Source organism: Mobula birostris, chromosome 7, assembly GCF_030028105.1.
Source record: "Mobula birostris isolate sMobBir1 chromosome 7, sMobBir1.hap1, whole genome shotgun sequence".
NCBI lineage: Eukaryota > Metazoa > Chordata > Chondrichthyes > Myliobatiformes > Myliobatidae > Mobula > Mobula birostris.
In genome coordinates, this window is record NC_092376.1 from 64,289,342 (window position 1) to 64,308,117 (window position 18,776).

General features: G+C 37.1%; 1 protein-coding gene across 1 annotated transcript; it reads left to right on the forward strand.

The window, feature by feature from the left end:
- Nucleotides 1–1,788: 1,788 nt before the first annotated feature.
- ddias (DNA damage-induced apoptosis suppressor) lies at nt 1,789–18,341 on the forward strand. Its single transcript, XM_072264343.1, has 5 exons — nt 1,789–2,060; nt 4,192–4,311; nt 7,048–7,209; nt 13,033–13,150; nt 15,564–18,341. The coding sequence occupies exons 2-5, from the start codon at nt 4,199–4,201 to the stop codon at nt 18,099–18,101; spliced, it is 2,931 nt and encodes a 976-aa protein (XP_072120444.1). The 5' UTR covers nt 1,789–2,060; nt 4,192–4,198; the 3' UTR covers nt 18,102–18,341.
- The last annotated feature ends 435 nt before the right edge of the window (nt 18,342–18,776 follow it).

The window sequence follows — 18,776 nt, forward strand, 5'->3', positions numbered from 1 at the left end:
GTAAAAAACTTACCCCTGACATCTTCGTAAGGCCAGTGAAGTTGTGGGGATGGAACTGGACTCTCTGACGGTGGTGTCTGAAAAGAGGATGCTGTCCAAGTTGCATGCCATCTTGGACAATGTCTCCCATCCAATACATAATGTACTGGTTGGGCACAGGAGTACATTCAGCCAAAGACTCATTCCACCGAGATGCAACACAGAGCGTCATAGGAAGTCATTCCTGCCTGTGGCCATCAAACTTTACAACTCCTCCCTTGGAGGGTCAGACACCCTGAGCCAATAGGCTGGTCCTGGACTTATTTCCTGGCATAATTTACATATTACTATTTAACTATTTATGTTTTTTTACTATTTAATTATTTATGGTGCAACTGTAACGAAAACCAGTTTCCTCCGGGATCAATAAAGTATGACTATGACTATACCTACTAACAAGCACCTTAAAACTATGTCCTGTCATGCTAGCCATTTCAGCCCTGGGAAAAAGCCTCTGACTATCCACATGATCAATGCCTCTCATTATCTTGTACACCTCTATCAGGTCACCTCTCATCCTCCGTCGCTCCAAGGAGAAAAGGCAGAGTTTACTCGACCTATTCTCATAAGGCATGCTCCCCAATCCAGGCAACATCCTTGTAAATCTCCTTTGCACCCTTTCTGTGGTTTCCACGTCCTTCCTGTAGTGAGGCGACCAGAATTGAGCACAGTACACCAAGTCGGGTCTGACCAGGGTCCTATACAGCTGCAACATTACCTCTCAGCTCCTAAACTCAATCCCACGGTTGATGAAGGCCAATGCACCGTATACCTTCTTAACCACAGAGTCAACCTGCATAGCAACTTTGAGTATCCTATGGACTTGGACCCGAAGATCCCTCTGATCCTCCACACTGCCAAGATTCTACCATTAATACTATATTCTGCTATCATATTTGACCTACCAAAATGAACCACCTCACACTTAACAACACACACAAAAATTGCTGGTGAATACAGCAGGTCAGGCAGCATCTATAGGAAGAAGTACAGTCGACGTTTCGGGTCGGGACCCTTCTTCAGGACTAACCTAAAGAAAAGATAGTAAGGCATTTGAAAGTGGGAGGGGGAGATCCAAAATGATCACACTTCACCTCACACTTATCCAGGTTGACCCCCATCTGTCACTTCTCAGCCCAGTTTTGCATCCTATCAATATCCCGCTGTAACCTCTGACAGCTCTCCACACTATCCACAACACCCCAACCTTTGTGTCATCAGTAAATTTACTAACCCATCCCTCCACTTCCTCATCCAGGTCATTCATAAAAATCACGAAGAGTAGGGGTCCCAGAACATATCCCTGAGGCACACCACTGGTCACCGAAGATCCCTGAGGCACGCCACTGGTCACCGATTTGCCCACTGGTCGACCTTATTAATTGCTAATTGCATCCTACATACAGTTAAATTGAAAAATTTCCCTCTGATCTATACAACTCCATCATCTGCAGAGTGATTTACCCACCCCACTGCCTATCTCAGAAAAAAATATCATTAATCATAATATTAAACAATAAAGGGCTGCAAATACTGCTTTGTGGAGTCCCATTCTCTATCTAATAAAAGCCCGAATATACCTTTCCTACCCCTACCTACATCGTCCGTCCAAATAGGAAACTACCCAGCCGTCTGAAGAGCCCCGGAACAGAAATAATCCGGACTGTTAGGGACGCGCCTGAACCTTCAGGGCCCAAAAGGCAGCGGACAATCGTGCAACCTCATGAGGTCACCACTTCCGGCGGGAATTTCAAAAGGAAAGAGTGACCCATAAGGAGCGCGAATTCTCGTTAAGACCGGCATCGAAAAGTAAAATATTTGCAGGTGATGAGCATCTGAAGTAGTGATAGGAAGTGCTGCAAAATCTCAAAAAGTTAGGTATCTTCTGTGGAAAAGCAGCGTTTTGGATTAATGGTCCTTCGTCAGAACTGAAAAAGTGAAAAAAACAGGAGTATTTTAGCTTCCAGAAAAGATAGGATTGGAAGGAATGTCTGTAATAGTTTGAAGACAAAATTGTCAAGGTAACTATCGCTTTAACTGCTTATAAATGTGAGACAGATGTTAAAAAGTAAGAAGGCAAATTGAAGCTGAAATATATAACAGAAAAGGCTACTGGGTGTGTTGAAACAAGTCCAGACGGAAAATGAAGCTGGTGCACGGTATCATTGAAACAGTGCCATAGCCCAAAATACAGTGGTCATGATGCCTGGGATTGAGACTTAAAAATGACTCTGTTTTCTTCTTCACTTCCCACCATACAGGCAAAGAAAACCAATTTCCCCCAGGATTAATAAAGTATGACTATGTAAATGAAATGGCAATTTATTTGCATTTCCAATTTAGTATTTTCTCTTCAATGTTTACAATGTGGCAATCTCTGCATTGAAGAGATCAAATGCAGTGTGGATGAGTGTAGTACATCTCCGTTTTGTACACTGGTGCCTTCAGTCACCTGTTGTTTTAATTTTCTACCACACTCATTCTGATCTCAGTCTTTGGCCTGTTATGCTTGTCCAACCTCTTCCGCTGTTCAAATATAAATTCAGTCCTCAGGACTACAATAATTTGGGGTAAATGGTCTTTTTTTTCCCCTCTTTTTGCTTGATGCTTTAGTTTTTAATTATGGTTTGCCTTTCTTTCCCCCCACCCCCACCCCAACTACTGATATTAAAAATAACTTAAAGCTAGTCTGGACTCTATCACAGATATTTCCTTTGTTTTCTCCACCTGTCCCTTTCTCTCAATCTTCAAAACATGCTTGTTCTTTTCCGCACTTTCAGTTCTGATGAATTCCCTGAGACAATTATTCTGCTTTTCTTTTCATGGACCTGTTGAGTGCTTCTGACATTTTTTTTTGGTATTGTTGAATTTCTGCAATCAGTGTAACATTCTGAATCAGCATAAAACTCTTAGAATTTTAGATGTAGGTGATTTGTACAAAAAAAAACGCCTTCCACTACTTGTGGATTTTGTTTAGCTGAATCAAATCTAAATTACATTTTACCTTGAAATGACTTGATAATTTTTGGGCTAACATTCATTCATAACTGCTGTAATAATAGAGAAATTTCACAACGTTCATTGTATTTCAACGCTGTGCAGATATGAGACAGTAACTTTTAGATTTCCATCTTAAACTTTTCATCTGCTCTCACCTGGGATTATTGTTTCATTTGTACATAAATATATAGCAGCAAGTTGTTATTTTTATATATTTGCTTAGTTCTACTGCAAACTTGAGTTAACAGTGTTGCTTCAATGCATACTGTAGAATTTTTGCTTTACTGTTTTTCTGTTGAAATCTTTTGTCTAAAAAGTAGACATAACAGAAGCCATGGGACTAAGGAACAGTATTTCAAGTACACAAAATCATTAATATATCACATTCTCTTTATGGATCATTGTAGTGAACCATCTGTTGGTTTATTTACTTATAAACAAGTATAACCATATTTATTTAGGATGTGAAAGATCATTGTAAAAGATGGCAGTTGTGCTTTTCTGCTTTTGCAATACATGTATTTAGTATGAATTGCTTTAGAAAATAATTTACTGATTTTTGAGAAAGCAGTTTGATTTTAAACAGATAAGATTGGAAACATTTCATGGTGTTGTCCCTGCTCCAGTTTCCATCTGCCAGTACATTGAACATTGGAGATTTATAATCAACATTCATAACCAGGTTGTCATCAGAAAATGTGCACAGCTATTAATGTGTTGTGAAAAACCATAAGAAATGTTATCCATGCAACACACACAAAATGCCGGAGGAACTCGGCAGGCCAGGCAGCATCTATGGGGTGGGGGGGAAGTACAGTCAACATTTCAGGCTGAGGCCCTTCTCACTTAACTGCCGTCGAAGGGAAGATTTAAACTTCTTCAGGGTAGGCATCTTTGGAAGAGACTTCGCAGTGTAGTAATCAAGTGACAAACGAGAAAATCTGCAGATGCTGGAAATCCGAGCAACACACACACACAATGCTGGAGGAACGCCTGCTGAGTTCCTCCAGCACTTTGTGTGTGTTGCTTGGATTTCTAGCATCTGCAGATTTTCTCTTGTTTGATAAATGTTATCCATTTTGTTCAAGTTTAAGTATTTAACTAATTAATACACAAATTATTAATTATCTTTTGTTACATTCTTGTCTTAAGGAAACACATGAATGGGAAGAGATCTTTTGTTGCTGCATCAATATTGTGTCTTCATGACACCTGTTTTCTGTACCCAGCTTGTCAGAAATGTGGATCTCGGTTACTTATTAATCATGGCAAGTATGTACCAAAGATTGAAATAATGCAACAAAGTTAAAGAATTTGCTAATCTTGCTATTTTGTTTAGTGCTACTTTTCCTCAGCCTCCATGTGTTTTAAAAAATATTTAAACACTTTTCCACTTTTTAAAAATCTTCATTTTCTTATCTTTAAGGTCTCTGCCATCATTTTAGAAATTTTGAGGATTCACAATACTTTTAGGCCTTTAGTAATGCTTGGCTTTATTATTTCTCACTTTTTCCTCATGGCGGTTTACTGTGTGACAAATGAGGCCTTGTCTTTCATAAAGATAGAGCACAATGTTAGACCCTTGGATTGAATAATCAGTCTTCGCATGTGTGTGCCATGTTGGACAACGTACTATGACCTAGAGGCATAATCAAAATTGCATAGCTAACCTAGTATATACAGAAAATGGAACATAAATCATTGCCAGTAGGATGGAGCCTCCCATCAATTATACAGCACATTTCTTAGGCTGACACATCAAGGTGTTGACTGAATGCTATTACCATAGATGGCATCTTTCAGATGAGATATTACATTAAGATAAATACTTGTTTGGTTGGATTGCTAAAATATTAAAACAAAAGTGTCTTTTTCTGACTGTCACAAATATTTATTATATTAAAGATACTGTATGTTACAACCTGCCATTGTTGAATCAGTGGTTAAAGATAGGGAAAATGAGCTGATTTTTTCATCCTGTAGCTGCTAAGCATTTGCAGGTGCTTCTGTTTTTATTTCAGGTTTGCATCATCCACTGTATTGTGAATACATGAGGTTCATAGCCAAGCCTTTACTTAAGTTGTGCATTTGGCAGCATCAGGCTTCTATTGCAGCAGATCACATTGTTTGATGAAGTGCTGGAATCCTCTCAATCAATCTGGGATGCATAATCTCCCTCTCAGATGCTCAGGGTGGTTTCTGCTTGTTTATCCAATGCAAGATCTTGGACTCATTTGTTTCTATAGCAGGCACTACTGCCCATTATGTCACTGGATTGGATTTGGTTGATGGGTAATGAGTGAAGCAGCAAAGGTTTACAAATTGTAGAAGATGGCAGCTGGCCAAGAGAGTGTTGGAATAGTCGGCAGGAGATTTCAGACTGACGGTTTTATGGGGGTAAAGTGGGGGACATAGGGTCAGAGATATGCTCACTGTTAAACAGGAAGTTTGCAGTTGGCCTGGTAATTCATCTGAAGTATGGTTTCTAAGAATTTGCTATGTTGAACCACAAGTGATTTGAATATTTTTGCATATTATGTACTGTAGGATGTTTTGAAAATAAAGGTCAGAATGTAAATATCAGTATAATCATACTGCTGTAATCTTTGTTTGATTTTTGATTTGAATATACCACCTAAGATACAATGCATTAGGAAATATTTTAATAACTTTGATTTTATTTGCATTATATTCTGTAACACCATTTTTGTGGTCACAATGTTTGATTTTCATTTATGAAGTGATCTTCTGTAGTGTTGTAAAATAACAGACAAAGATCTTAGTACAATTTCATGTTATTTATGAAAATAAATATTTCCTTGTAAGACATTTTTCAGAAACTGTAAAGGCAGATTTTTGTATCCAAACAGTTTCCTAGTTAGAAATTATTTGGTAATGTTGGTGGGGTTGGAAGTAAAGGGGAAGCAAAGACCAGTGGATGATTTCTACATTGGCCCTTGAAGGCAATTGTAGCACAGTCATCTTGCTGTCAAGCAATGGCTATCATTCTTCACTTGCTGGAAAACAATCTGGTCAATCCACTCTGACATTAAAGGCTAGTATATGTTTTCACCAGAAATGAGATAAAACCTGCTCTCACCAAAGATTTGTATAACCTCTGAGACTTTTCTTCAAAACCCTCAGTAAAGGTCAACATTTAATTTGCAGCCTAATCGACATATCTGAATATTTCTGTGAGGGCACTCAAACATGTCATTATTCTACATTACATTAAGTTTTACAGAAAACAATCTCGTTAATTTCATCAATTCTAATTAGAATTTCCAAAATCAAAAAAACAGGCTGGAATGTTATTTAATTCCAGTGCTGAAGCTCTCAAGTAAATCATAAGTAGCTTAACTAGACTTTCTCTATACAACATTGACAAGGAACACAAAGACTGAATTAAGCATAATACACCTACCAGGTTAAATATTGATTTCAGCAAACTCAGAAAGCTAGCAACATTGATTAACTACGTAATATTCAAATCTCCAGCATCCACAGTATTTTCCTTTTGTTATTTCAGATCACGATTCTGCTTCTCTCAATAACACCTATAGTAATCATTTGTTTTCTTTATTTGGCTTATCAACATTCTCTTTTATTTTGTGTTATTATTCTTGCCTTTTTTCTTTGCATCATTTAATCTGTTGTCTACAACCTGCACTAGTTTGAAAGGTGTTGGAATGAAATGTTAACCAGATTTCTTTCCTACAGGTGTTACCTGGCCTGCTGAGTGTTTACAGCATTTTGTCCTGTCTCCCCATATACATTGCCCTCCCACCCACCCCCAAGCTTTCAGCATTTACAGTACTTTGCTCTTAACCAAGTGTGTGATATACCACATTTGGCTTTGAGTAAAAATCCCATTTTATTATCTTTGGCATTTGTGAATGTATCCCTGTGTACCCAGTTCTCCATAGCTCACAACATAAGGAGTGGTTTTCAGGTTGAAATATGTTTTGTGAAACAACAGCATAATTCAGTCTGTTTTTTCCCCTGTAGATTCCAGTGCCCAAAACAAGATTGTTTGTCAATAGTGCAGAATGTAAATTACAGATACAGACTTTCTGTAAAAGTTGCGGGAAAATGTGACATATTTAATATTACCGTCTTTGGAAGCTGTCTTGAACCCTATTTTGGAGCAGCAGCAGGATTTCTACACAGGTAAAACTTTACATCCATGGAATACCATTTATGACCTTAAGTCTACCACATCTTATCCAAACTAAGTTCATTTATGGTTTTGAAAATTGCAGTGTAATCACCAGGTTATTTAGTAATTGACCCAAAATAAAGCCTAAAATATTTTAAATTCTGAACTAAGAGATTATTTTTCTTTGGGGTTCAGCTGAAATTTTCTATGGTTTAAAAACTAGAGTGGCAAAAATAAAGCTTTATCTTTAATAAGAAGATATTTCTTATTAAGCATATGCATTAAATCAGGAGTCGCATTAAATCCAGTGAATCTTTTGAGATGTCTTCTGCCATATAAGTTAAGTGAAAGTCCTAATTAACCACTTGCCCGCAAGGGCATTAATATTTGGCAAACAGAGCAAACTAATTAGCTAAAGGCTCCTTATTGAACTTGTCATATGCACATATAATTTTATTCCTGTTAAACTGGGCCTTTTTGATGTTGCCTACCTCCGCCTGCATTTGTGATTCTTAGGTCACCAGTGATTTAGGTTTGTATGATGATCTGTCATGTGTCACTGCCAAACCTTGCTTTGGACATGTATGTTGTAAATAATTAGCTGGTACTAAAATATTATAATAACAGGTTACATCTACATGATTGCATTCTTTGTCCTAAGGCAGACAGCTTCCAATATGTTTGTCCTGACCAACAATATAAGACTTGGTTATCAAGAACATTACCATGATCCTAGAATCATTTTTTTGAAAAGTACAAATTAATATTGATCAAACACAAGATAATACACAAGTCTCAGTAACTCCAAACTATATTTCAAAAATGTATTAGATAAAAGGAACATAATTATTGGTAAAATAATAAACTATTTTCAAGTAACTCTTATTACTGTTCTATAATAAATTGAGCAATAGTGCTTTGCTTAACAAAGTTTTAAGTTATCATTGTGCCCAGTGCTTTGTATGTCAAAGTGCCACAACCTGTTGTACATTTGAAACAGGGCAAAACATTTATGAATGCGGTGAATTTGCAATTGGGACACATTGGGACCAGTATATTTTGGCCTAATTAAGCAGCTGCCCCAATTAGCTGAAGTTTCATGAAAATAGTTATGTATTTAATTGAAATGCAGAACCTATTCGAACACTACCAATACCACTGGTGGCTGACGGTTGTATCCAACGATGACAGGAAACGCCGGGGGTAAGTTTTTAAAATGAAAAAGCCATTGCACTGGGGCAGTTCCATTCTCTCTATCTCAGAAGTCTGGGTCGGGCGATATGAGTAGACATCACAACTGGGGTCTTCCCTGGTTGCAGTGGATGACCATGACTACTTCTGTGCTTCGTCATGTTCTTCGCTCTCCACTTGGCCTTTCTGGCCATTGGATCTCACTGTAGATCTCATCTGCCCAGTCCATCAAAACTGACTTCACATGCTAGGACAGACATGTCTCTATCTCAGTGGGGTACGAGACCTGCCAGCTACCCTCATCTTGTCCTCCATGAAAGCAGTGCACTACAGTGCGGCCGCTGCTGCATGCAAACAGTTACCTGGAGCCACATGTGAGGGCTGAATGTTCGGAGGTTATCAAAGGTAACATTCAAGATGTTTGTCAATATTTTCAAATTCTTCTTAGTTTGAATTTGATGGAAGTAATGAAATTGTTTCATTTTCACTCTTGGCATTTCTAGCATCTCCAAGTCTGAATGCTTAAATTGCAGTGAGCAAAACAATTCTAAATTGACTTAACTGGTTTATTTCTCACCAACTATCAGTGACAAAAATCACTGCTTTTTGAATACAAACTCTCACAACCGCCACTATTAAAAACTGTTCACTCTAAGCATGGTGTAGTGTCTAACAGCCACACAAGCACACGTGAATGACGTTAGTTAGAAACTGGCAACAGTTTCCTGTCCCAATGAAGCAGCACAGTGTTCCAAATAAATTAAGGGAATTCCAGCTTTTTTTTTTGGATTAATTTATGTTCTTTAAGAGTTGTCCCAAATAATCAGCTGTCCCAATTAACCAATGGCCCAATTAATTGGAATCCACTGTATTTCAAAAGTTTTCACCTGATCACTGATAATATCCAGCTCTACATCTCTACCACTCCACTATCCTATCAGGCACTTTGTTCAACACTATTTTCCATTGTTATAAGGAAAAGAAAAGCCATGATCATAGCTGCTGCCACAAAATGTCCCTTTGTCATAATTAATTTTCCTTCTACAACTACTGCCTCCTGCTATGCCACCTTCTTTACACTCTCAAAGTCCAGTTCACTCTTGCATCATGATTCTTCTGTTTCATTCATCTTAACAACATTCCCCAGCTAATCTGTCACTGAAATCCTCATCTCCAACTTCAGTTCTCCTGACTAACCTATCAGTATCTTATTGAAAACTTTGCCTCCCTCTTGCTATCCCACTTGCTCTTTACCAATGTCTTTTGACCTTTGATTCCTGATTTTTCGAAGACTTAAACTCAAACTGCGAAGACTTTGTATTTTACTTGGTCCAGCATCAAAGTTGCATATCTTAAGCTCTTTCTCCAACTTTGACCTTCAGAAATACACCTTATCCCAGTTTGGGGAGTATGCTTTCAAACCAGGCTACCTGTTTTGGATTCCTTCCCAAAATCTTGTCTTTTACAGATGCAAAAGGCTTATTTTCCATTCATTCATATCAACCCGCCTAAATCTGTTAACTCAGCCAACCTTTCTTTTTTTTTTACTATCTCCAAACTATGCCTCAGCACTTTATATAATACCTTTAATTGAATTTCTTTTCAAATGTGTAAGTAGCTACATGTATCCCTTTCCCTCTAAAACAGTTGTGTATTTGAATATCAAAAGGTAAGCAATAGTTTGTTTTAATAAAAAGTTTGCACTGACAAAATGCCCATCCTGTTTGCAAGAACAGTAGATTTTTTTTCCCCATAATGGTCCTCAAATACTTACCATACCCCCTGGAATGAGGTAGTTATTAAATATATTGCCATGCATCAAGCACTGAGTACTCTAGCTATTGACATGTGTTCAGTTGTTTAGAGGAAGAGAAGGCCCATTTAATTGTTTCACTTTAAATAAGACCACTCCTGATCTGTGATCAAACACTATCATTAATTAATGCCTTTGGTTAATAAAAGGTAACACTTAATTGGCTTCAATGTTAGTTTCTGGAGAAGTTTCAAATTTCCTTCATCCTTTCTGAGCAGAAGTGTTTCACAGTTTAAATTCAGAAAGTATGTTTAGACACACCTACTTCCAGGTTCTGAAACCACTGGAAATAGTCATCTATTAATTCTCCTTTACCTTTTACCTTTTAATGTTACAATATTCAGGGAATAAAAATCTAGATTCTGTAAACTCTCATCATAACCCTTGGAGTCTAAGTGTCATTCTGGTTTATCAGAGTGACTCTCTTTCGAAGACCTTAATTTCCTTCCTTGGTTATGGAATGTGGAACCAGTTATCATATAAGTTCTCTAAAACTGGATAGACCACACTTGGAGTATTTTGTTCAGTTCTGGTTGCCTCATTGGAAAGATGTGGAAGCTTTTTAGAGAGGATGCAGAGGAAATTTGCCAGAATGCTCTCTGGATTAGAGACTGTGTCTTATGGGGAAAGATTGATCAACCTAGGGCTTTTCTTTGCAGCAAAGGAGGATGAGAGGTGACTTGATAGATGTATATAAGATGATGAGAGGCAGAGATAGATTTACTTATCACATTCATGGAAATATACATTGAAATGCATTGTTTGCATTCACAACCAACACACCCAAGGATATGCTCGGGGCAGCCCGCAAGTGTCGCCGCACATTCTGGTGCTAGCATAGCATGTCCAGAAAACCTGGCAGATCAACACAGAACACAACACCCTTTCCACCCTCCCACACATGGATAGTAATCAACTCCAGGACTGTCCTCCATTCTCCAGGCTTTGGCCTTTGAGCTTCAATTTCTGGACTGCCAATGGACCTTCGGTCTTCGATATCAATCTCTGTACTAGCCAGTGCTGTTCAGCCGGTGTTGTTTCCCAAGGACAGAAATGGGTAATATGAGCTGGCTAATATAAGAAGGGCCATTAAAGTGATCTTGATGCATGTTAAAAGTTCAGCACAATATCGTGGGCTGAAGGGATGTATTGTGCTGTGCTGTTCTATATCCTAGGTCTAGTCTAAATTTTACATTGTTGTGCTGCAAATCTCCAGTCACATTCACTGATTTTATATTGGCCTTTTGATTGTTTTCAGAATACATTTATGGTATTTTATGGATTTTATATTAATAGACTCCTTGTTTTTTTATCCCCTCAGAAAATAAAATCTAATCAACATGTTCAATTTCTCATTAGAACAAAAGATGCACTTAATTTACAGTAAATAATGTAAAGTCTTTTCAGTTTTAATTATATTAGTGGAATGATGGTGTAGCGGTTTGTGCATCATGTTACAATGGGTTTCCTATGGGAGTTCTGGTTTCCTCCCACGTTCCAAAGACATTAGATTAGAATTAGTGAGTTGTAGGTATGCTGTGTTGGCCCCAAAAACATGAAGGCACTTGTATGTTGCTCATCATAACCCTTGTGGATTTGATGCAAATAACATATTTTACTGTATATTTTCATTTATATACAAACGTTTGTATAACAAATCTAATCTTTTTTCTAAACCATGTCACCTGAACTCCCAAGTTTTATAACTTCATGATTGTCAATTAGCCCAAAATTTGTGTTAACTATTATAAAGGAGATCAAACATCTATGTCAGAAGTACATACTGTACCTGCGCAGTTGTAATAGCAAAATCTGAAATTTTCCTTCCTGGCTCTGCAACCTTGTTAACCACACTTCTAGAAATTAATGAACTGTTGAAAATTTCAGATATTTCTAAACTATTCTATTATAAAAACTCTGAAAGTGTTGAAGAAGTAATGCCTAAGGTACGATTGGGCTTTTATTAGTGTACCTAACCAAAGTTGTTGTACAACCACTCTGGCCCTAATAAAAATATTATTAGTCTTCTAAATATCTTAATTTAAGAGAATTGCATTTTTTAAAAAAAGACTTGTTTCTACCTTAATCTGATGCAGATTCCAGTCTTTATTTAAAAGACTGGTTTCTGGAAAAATTAAGTTTCCTTTCTTTAAAATTGCATGTTTGGAAGAATCTTCAACAGAATTAATGACATCACTGTTGCTGGATGCCAGGGAATTTTGTGTGCTGAGGCCTGACAGTGAAAAGGGGTAGCACCCAACCACAGATCTCTGAATTTCTTGTATCACAGTGGCGAACAAGATTTATCAGTGACGTATGATGTGAAATTTGTTTTGCAGCAGCAGTACAGTTGGAGACAAAAACTATAAATTACAAAAGCTAATCGTGTTTATAGACCATTCAGTAATCTGATGTTGAAAGTAAGATGCTGTTCCTAATTCATTGAGGGTGGGTCTTGAGGCTCTGGTAGGAATAAGAGTGTCCCAAATGGTGAGGGTCCTTAATGATGGGTGGTGCCTTAAGGCACTTTCTCTTGAAGAGGCCCTTCATGGCAGGGAGGGTTATATCTGTGATACAGACTCAGTCAGCTCTAACCCTTCGCAGTCTTTTGCAATCCTGTGCAATGGATGCTTCATATCAGGCTGTGATGCAACATGATCACGTCATCACAAAGTTCAAATCAACTTGTTAGTATAACTTAATGACCTGACTGCACATAAATGGTATTTCATTCCAGTAAATCTCTAATCCTTCATCCTTGATGTTGGCATTTAGCTCTGGTATCAGGCTACTTGCTTGCAACTTATGTAGTATATTCAATTCCAATTAGATACTGTGAAGCTTTCAAGAAGGAACTTCAAGAACCAGAGGAAGGAAGAGTTCAGGATCTGTTGGTTCAAGCTGTTGAACACTGCTTTGTTGGGAGAAGTTTTATATTTGGAGTGAAGGTAATTGTTAGTTAATTATATGCCAGTATGGCTGGACTTTCCCCCTCACCCCCACAGGAAGACTTATTGGGTGCATTTTGGCAAAAATGAAAAGCACATTATTTCATTCAGTGATCTGATAATAGTTCTGATCAACCCAAAAGATGTGCATTTGACTCTGTTTACAACTTACATGAATTTGAAATTCATGAGCCAGTTTTAGATTATGGTTAGTTTTGTAAATGAACATATAATCACCATATTTGGACACAAAGTGATTTAACAAACATGATTGAATAGTTTACAGCACAATATACAGTACAATTTTGTTAGGGGTGGTTTCAGGAGTAGATCAATTTTCTGTAATGAATAGACAATAAGTTTTCCTCCAATGAATTTTACCTAAAAATAACTTTTGATATTGAAGAGCAACTTTTATGAATATTTGAATACTGAACAAAATTGCTCCTAGTTTTTCTTCTGTCTCCTCTTCACTGATAAAACATTTAAACAAGAATTGCTTGGTTTAAAAGAGCTGGAAGGCAGTCTTTAAAATGTCTTTTTTAAATCAAGGATTCAGCAAGCTGGTAAACAAAGTGCTGATGAAAGATCTTTAATCTGAAACGATAACCCTTTCACTATCTAGCATTTTCTGTTTTTATTTTTGAATCTAGTATGCTGTTTTATATCCGTGTTATGTTGATCTTTTTGCTATTTATTCATACTTGGAACACGATACATGCAAGATTAGAGGATATCACATGTAAAATGGGGAAAATATTGGTCCTTTGGATGTCTATGTAATTGTAATGCTATATGCATTAAGTCATGAGATTCCCTATCTCATGGGATGTTGTGTATTCAGAAGTAAATACAGCATAAGCCCAAGACAATTGGAGAGAAAAAATAGAGACTAAATATTCTTGTACACCCTCTTCAAGCTAAAGTAACTATTAAACTCATGCAGCAGAACAGTCACCGTTAGTTTTATTATTTAGTTTATCTTGTGTCTTCTGTTCCCTTTAAGGTATGCAGGGTATCATTAGGAGTCAATTTATATAACTGATAAATGACTGAGAATAAACATAATTCTGACAAATATAACTTTTTAGAATGAAAAACGTCTTTTGTTTTTCAGTGATGTGAATCTTCTATAATATGTTCAATGTATATGTCTAAATTTTTGCAGCCAGTTGGTCTCACATTGACTTCTTTTAAAATGGAACAGTCAGTTTTACAGTTCTGGGTTATAATTTTTAAACAAGGAAGAATAATGAGTGAACTAGCAAATAATATAAGAACAATAGCTTCTACATGTGCAGTAAAACTCAGATAATCTGAAAGTTTGATAACTATTTCACTCATTAGTACAATAAGTTCTCATTACTATCCTTGTGTTAATCAGTCTTGTGTTACTGGGAATGTAGAAAGGCACTCACAAGTCAAGGATGCAGGAGTTTGGGAGTAATATAGGCATAAATAGGGGATTGGCTAACCGGTAATGGCTCATTATCAATATGACGGTCAGTAACTAGTAGAATATCATAAAGATCAAGGCTGAGGTCCCTGAAGACAATCTGTTAGTGATTTGTATGAAAGAGTTGTCCATCTTTTCCATTGACAGAATGATATGTTATCAAATTCTAAGGAGTTCAAATCAGCAACGTGATAGATAGTGGATAAGAAGTTGGCAGACAGAATATGTGAGAAAATGTGAAGTAATCCACTTTGGAAGGAAGAGTGAAAAACCAAATTATTATTAAATGAACTTGAATTGTGGTTCAAAGGGACCAGAGGGCCGTAGCGTATGAAGTATAGAAGATTAGTACGCACATATAATGAGGAATGTTAATGGAATATTGGCCTTTAGTATATGGAGTACTGTAGAAAGGTAAGGTAGTTTTAATGCAGCTTTGCAGAGCATTAATGAAACTAGCTGCAGAATAATAAACATAACTTTTGTCTCCATACTTCAGATGACAGTCCTGAAATGGTTCATTAGGTTTCTGGGATGTTTGATACTTGAAGAAAGATTTGTCATTGGAATTTATATATTTAAAAAAAGAGGAGTGATCTTATTCTGTGTGGAGCCATGGAGGAATTTATTTTCTCATGCATTATGGGAGCTTGGCGATGGAGTCATTGATGATATTCAGTAGAGAGATTGATGGATATTTGAACTGTTGAAGTGTCAAGGAGAATGGTGCGTGAGTGATATTGAGACGAAGATTGATTAACCGTGATTTTATTAAATGGCAGAGCATATAAAAGTGGTTGGCTGGCCTGATACTGTTGTAATCACACAAAGAATACAAGAATGCTTTAAGGATGGAGCTTGCTCAATGTAATCTCCAGTGTCAGTTTAAAATCTTCAGATGCTGTACATTTGATATTTAATGATTTATCTAACAACCTGATTTTTTTTTCTTTACAGACATCTAAATCCCAAACTGGTGTACTGTCATTTTCTCCAAGTCTCTTGCAAGCTACCACCAGGAAAAATAAATGTAAAAAACACCTGATAGCTTGCCAAATTGCAGTGCCTAACACTACAGTCTATGGCTGCACTGTAATTAATTATTACAAGAAACTCTTGGATTCAATCTGTCCCAAAGATTTGTCTTCCACTTCAGTAGTATCTGCTAGTCCATTTATTAGCATTGACCGATCTACTCCCAAGTTCAACAGTTTATCTGGTTCCACACAGCTAACTGGTGCTAGTCAGCTGACAAATCCGTGGCAGCAAGATTTTGCACTAACTATCTTCTCTGGTGATTGTGCTACTGTTGAAGAGCTTTCGATTCCAGGAACTAGCAGGGTTAGTTTGAAGAGGAGCATCTCCTCCCTTGAACATGAAGAGGGAACAACCTGTAGAAGGAAATACAAAAAGCAAATCTTCGGAGCTTTTGCTGCTTCGCTTACTCCAAATAGTAGTGACAGTATTGGATGCAATACAAATACAATTGGCAGCCTCCCATCTTGTAGCGAATTACATAGGCTAACTGCTAATGAATGTACACATCAATATGATGATACCAGTTCTGAGTTAGTAGTGGACTATCTGGAGACCAGTTTTGATAACCAAATACTTTGCTTACAGAAATTAGAGGACCCGGTGTCCAATTGGAAAGGCAGTGTAATTTTGCCCTCTGACAAGAGTTGTCCACTGGATTGTGGTGATTCTTTATTATGGGATGAACTGCCTTTTTCAGAAAGTTTAGGTGAATTTATAGCAAAAGTTGAGGCAGATTTGGAGAGATGTGATGAAGAAAATGCACCTACCAAGGTGAATGATGTTGTCATCCATTCCTGTTCTTTAAATAAAGTAGAAACTGATAAACATTCTGGAATGCCAGGACAGAAGAGGAGATCTGGAAAAAATTTTACCAAGTGCAAATTGCTGAAAGTTAGAAGAACTAAAAATAAGAGCTCCAAGGGTGATTCTCACAATCTGAATGATACTATAGTCCTTGCAGAGGGTTTCAAAAATGATGTCACTGAGATGCTGTTTTCTCCAGGAACACCACTCCTCTGGACAAGGGATGATACTTGTGCTGCACGTATTCCCAATCCAGTGGTAGCTGGAAAGATTTGCACTGTTTTGTTAAGCCCTATAAATGTAGATAACTGCAAAAAATATTCTGATTGGACAATCCAGACAAAGGTGCAGAGCCATCAAGACGACCAGGCAGGTGAATGTGTAACTTTTCCAACTGGTCATGCAGTTAAGGGACAAGATACAAATAATTCTTATGCACTAAGTAATGCTGATGTTCAAACACCATTGACTTCTTCCAAGAGGTTGCTAACAAAGGAGGAAAACTTTTATGGTCAAGTTCAAGATCTAGAACACAACTCCAATAAATGTAACCAGGAACCTTTCTCTAGATCTCGGATGTTATCCATCTTTAAAAATGAAAATAGCTTGTTCCAAACTTTGTGCACCAGCACTGAAGAATATGATGTTTCTAGAGAACTCTTCAGTGATGTAGGAGGCTGTGAAGAGGAAACACCATTATGTTTCAATAGAAACCCAAGTATTTTATCTCAGATGGCTGTATCTAAACCATGCAGTAAAACTGCCTGCAAGCCTAATGAGCAGCAGTGTAATATTTCCCTGCATTTTTCAGATACAGCCTCTGATACAATAATAAACCAAATCAACAATAGTTCTCCGGTAATTGATTCACAGAAACTAATTAAATGTGACTTTCCAGATTCACAAGACTATATTCCATTTTCTCAGTCTACACCTATTTCAAGAGTTAAGCATTTCAAGTGTTTTGGGGTGGATGAAAAAAAGGCTTTCAAAATGTCACCCTATGTTCAGACCTGCCCAAAGGAAGCTGTTTTTGAACAGAAGCAAGTAGTTGTTTTAAAAAATGATTTTCAGCAGCAGTCACTGCAAATTCCAAAAGTGTCTTTGAATAACCAAATCTCTATTTCATCAAAGTCTTCCTTGTTAGACAACAGACCAGTTAGCAAGTCCTATGTAAATGATGCTGATGAATGGATTCCACCTTCAACGATCAAAACACAACTAATATCTCGTTTTTCTTCATATGTCTCTGATGTATGCAATCCACAAGGCTTTGAATTATTTAAAAATGTGCCACACGCTGGTGCTGCTGCTATGGAAACTACTGACTCAAAAATTACAACAGAGAGCAACAAAGGGAAAGACAGTAGCAAGCAGTTCAGAGGCCTCCTATTTATGAAAAGGACACCTGCAGGAAATTGTACCACACCATCATTACAACGAAAATTCATCAATTCAAAGGTTTCTCAAAAGAGAACAGAAAAATTGGGGCCACTTGTTTCAAAAAAAATTCAGATTGGGCAAGATTTAGAAATGAACAAAAGCATGTCAACTACTTTTCACACACTTTTTGCAAAAAGTGAGGCATTAGGTTGTTATTCACCAGAGCTATTTGCAGCAAGCACAGAATCTTTTGAAGATGAGAAATCATAATTTTAAAAGATTTGGACCATTGCTAAACAGTATAATTTTTAAGGGAAGATTAATTATGGCTCAATTTTTTTTTAATAATACTGAATTTGGAGGTACATTTCTGCTGCATTTGATTGCCTGAAACACGAAAGAGCTGCAAAGGAATCTGGAGATGTGTATGCAGCCAGGTGTGACTATTACAGCAGAAATTTGCCTTGTCTTTCCTGTTTTTAATCTGTCCATTAATTGTTATTAAAAGAAATCTACAAATTGGTGAGATCTTAAGAATTGTTTTTAATGGTATATTGATTGAGCTGCAAAAGAACACTTTTGTCCACTTTCATTATATTATTTCATTATTTATTTATATTTACTTCAAGATATTTGGAGGCACATGATAAAATAGGCCACAGTCAGCATGGTTTCCTCAAGAGAAAATCTTGCCTGACAAATCTATCGGAGTTCTTTGAAGAAGTAACAAGCAGGATAGACAAATCGATGGATGTTGTATGCTTGGATTTTCAAGGCCTTTGACAGGGTGCCATGCTTGAGGCTACTTAACAAGTTAAGAGTCTATGGTATTACAGGAAGGATACTATCACGAATAAAGCAGTGGCTGATTAGTAGGAGGCAAAGAGTGGGAATAAAGGGAGCCTTTTTTCAAGTTGGCTGCCAATGACTAGTTTTCCACAGGAG

Bases quoted from the DNA above. Each gene is read 5' to 3' on its own strand.
- ddias (XM_072264343.1), top strand. From the start codon at position 4,199: ATGAATGGGAAGAGATCTTTTGTTGCTGCATCAATATTGTGTCTTCAT. The intron at 7,210-13,032 runs GTAAAACTTTAC...AATTCCAATTAG, and splicing joins GCAGCAGGATTTCTACACAG to ATACTGTGAAGCTTTCAAGA. The intron at 13,151-15,563 runs GTAATTGTTAGT...TTTTCTTTACAG, and splicing joins GTTTTATATTTGGAGTGAAG to ACATCTAAATCCCAAACTGG.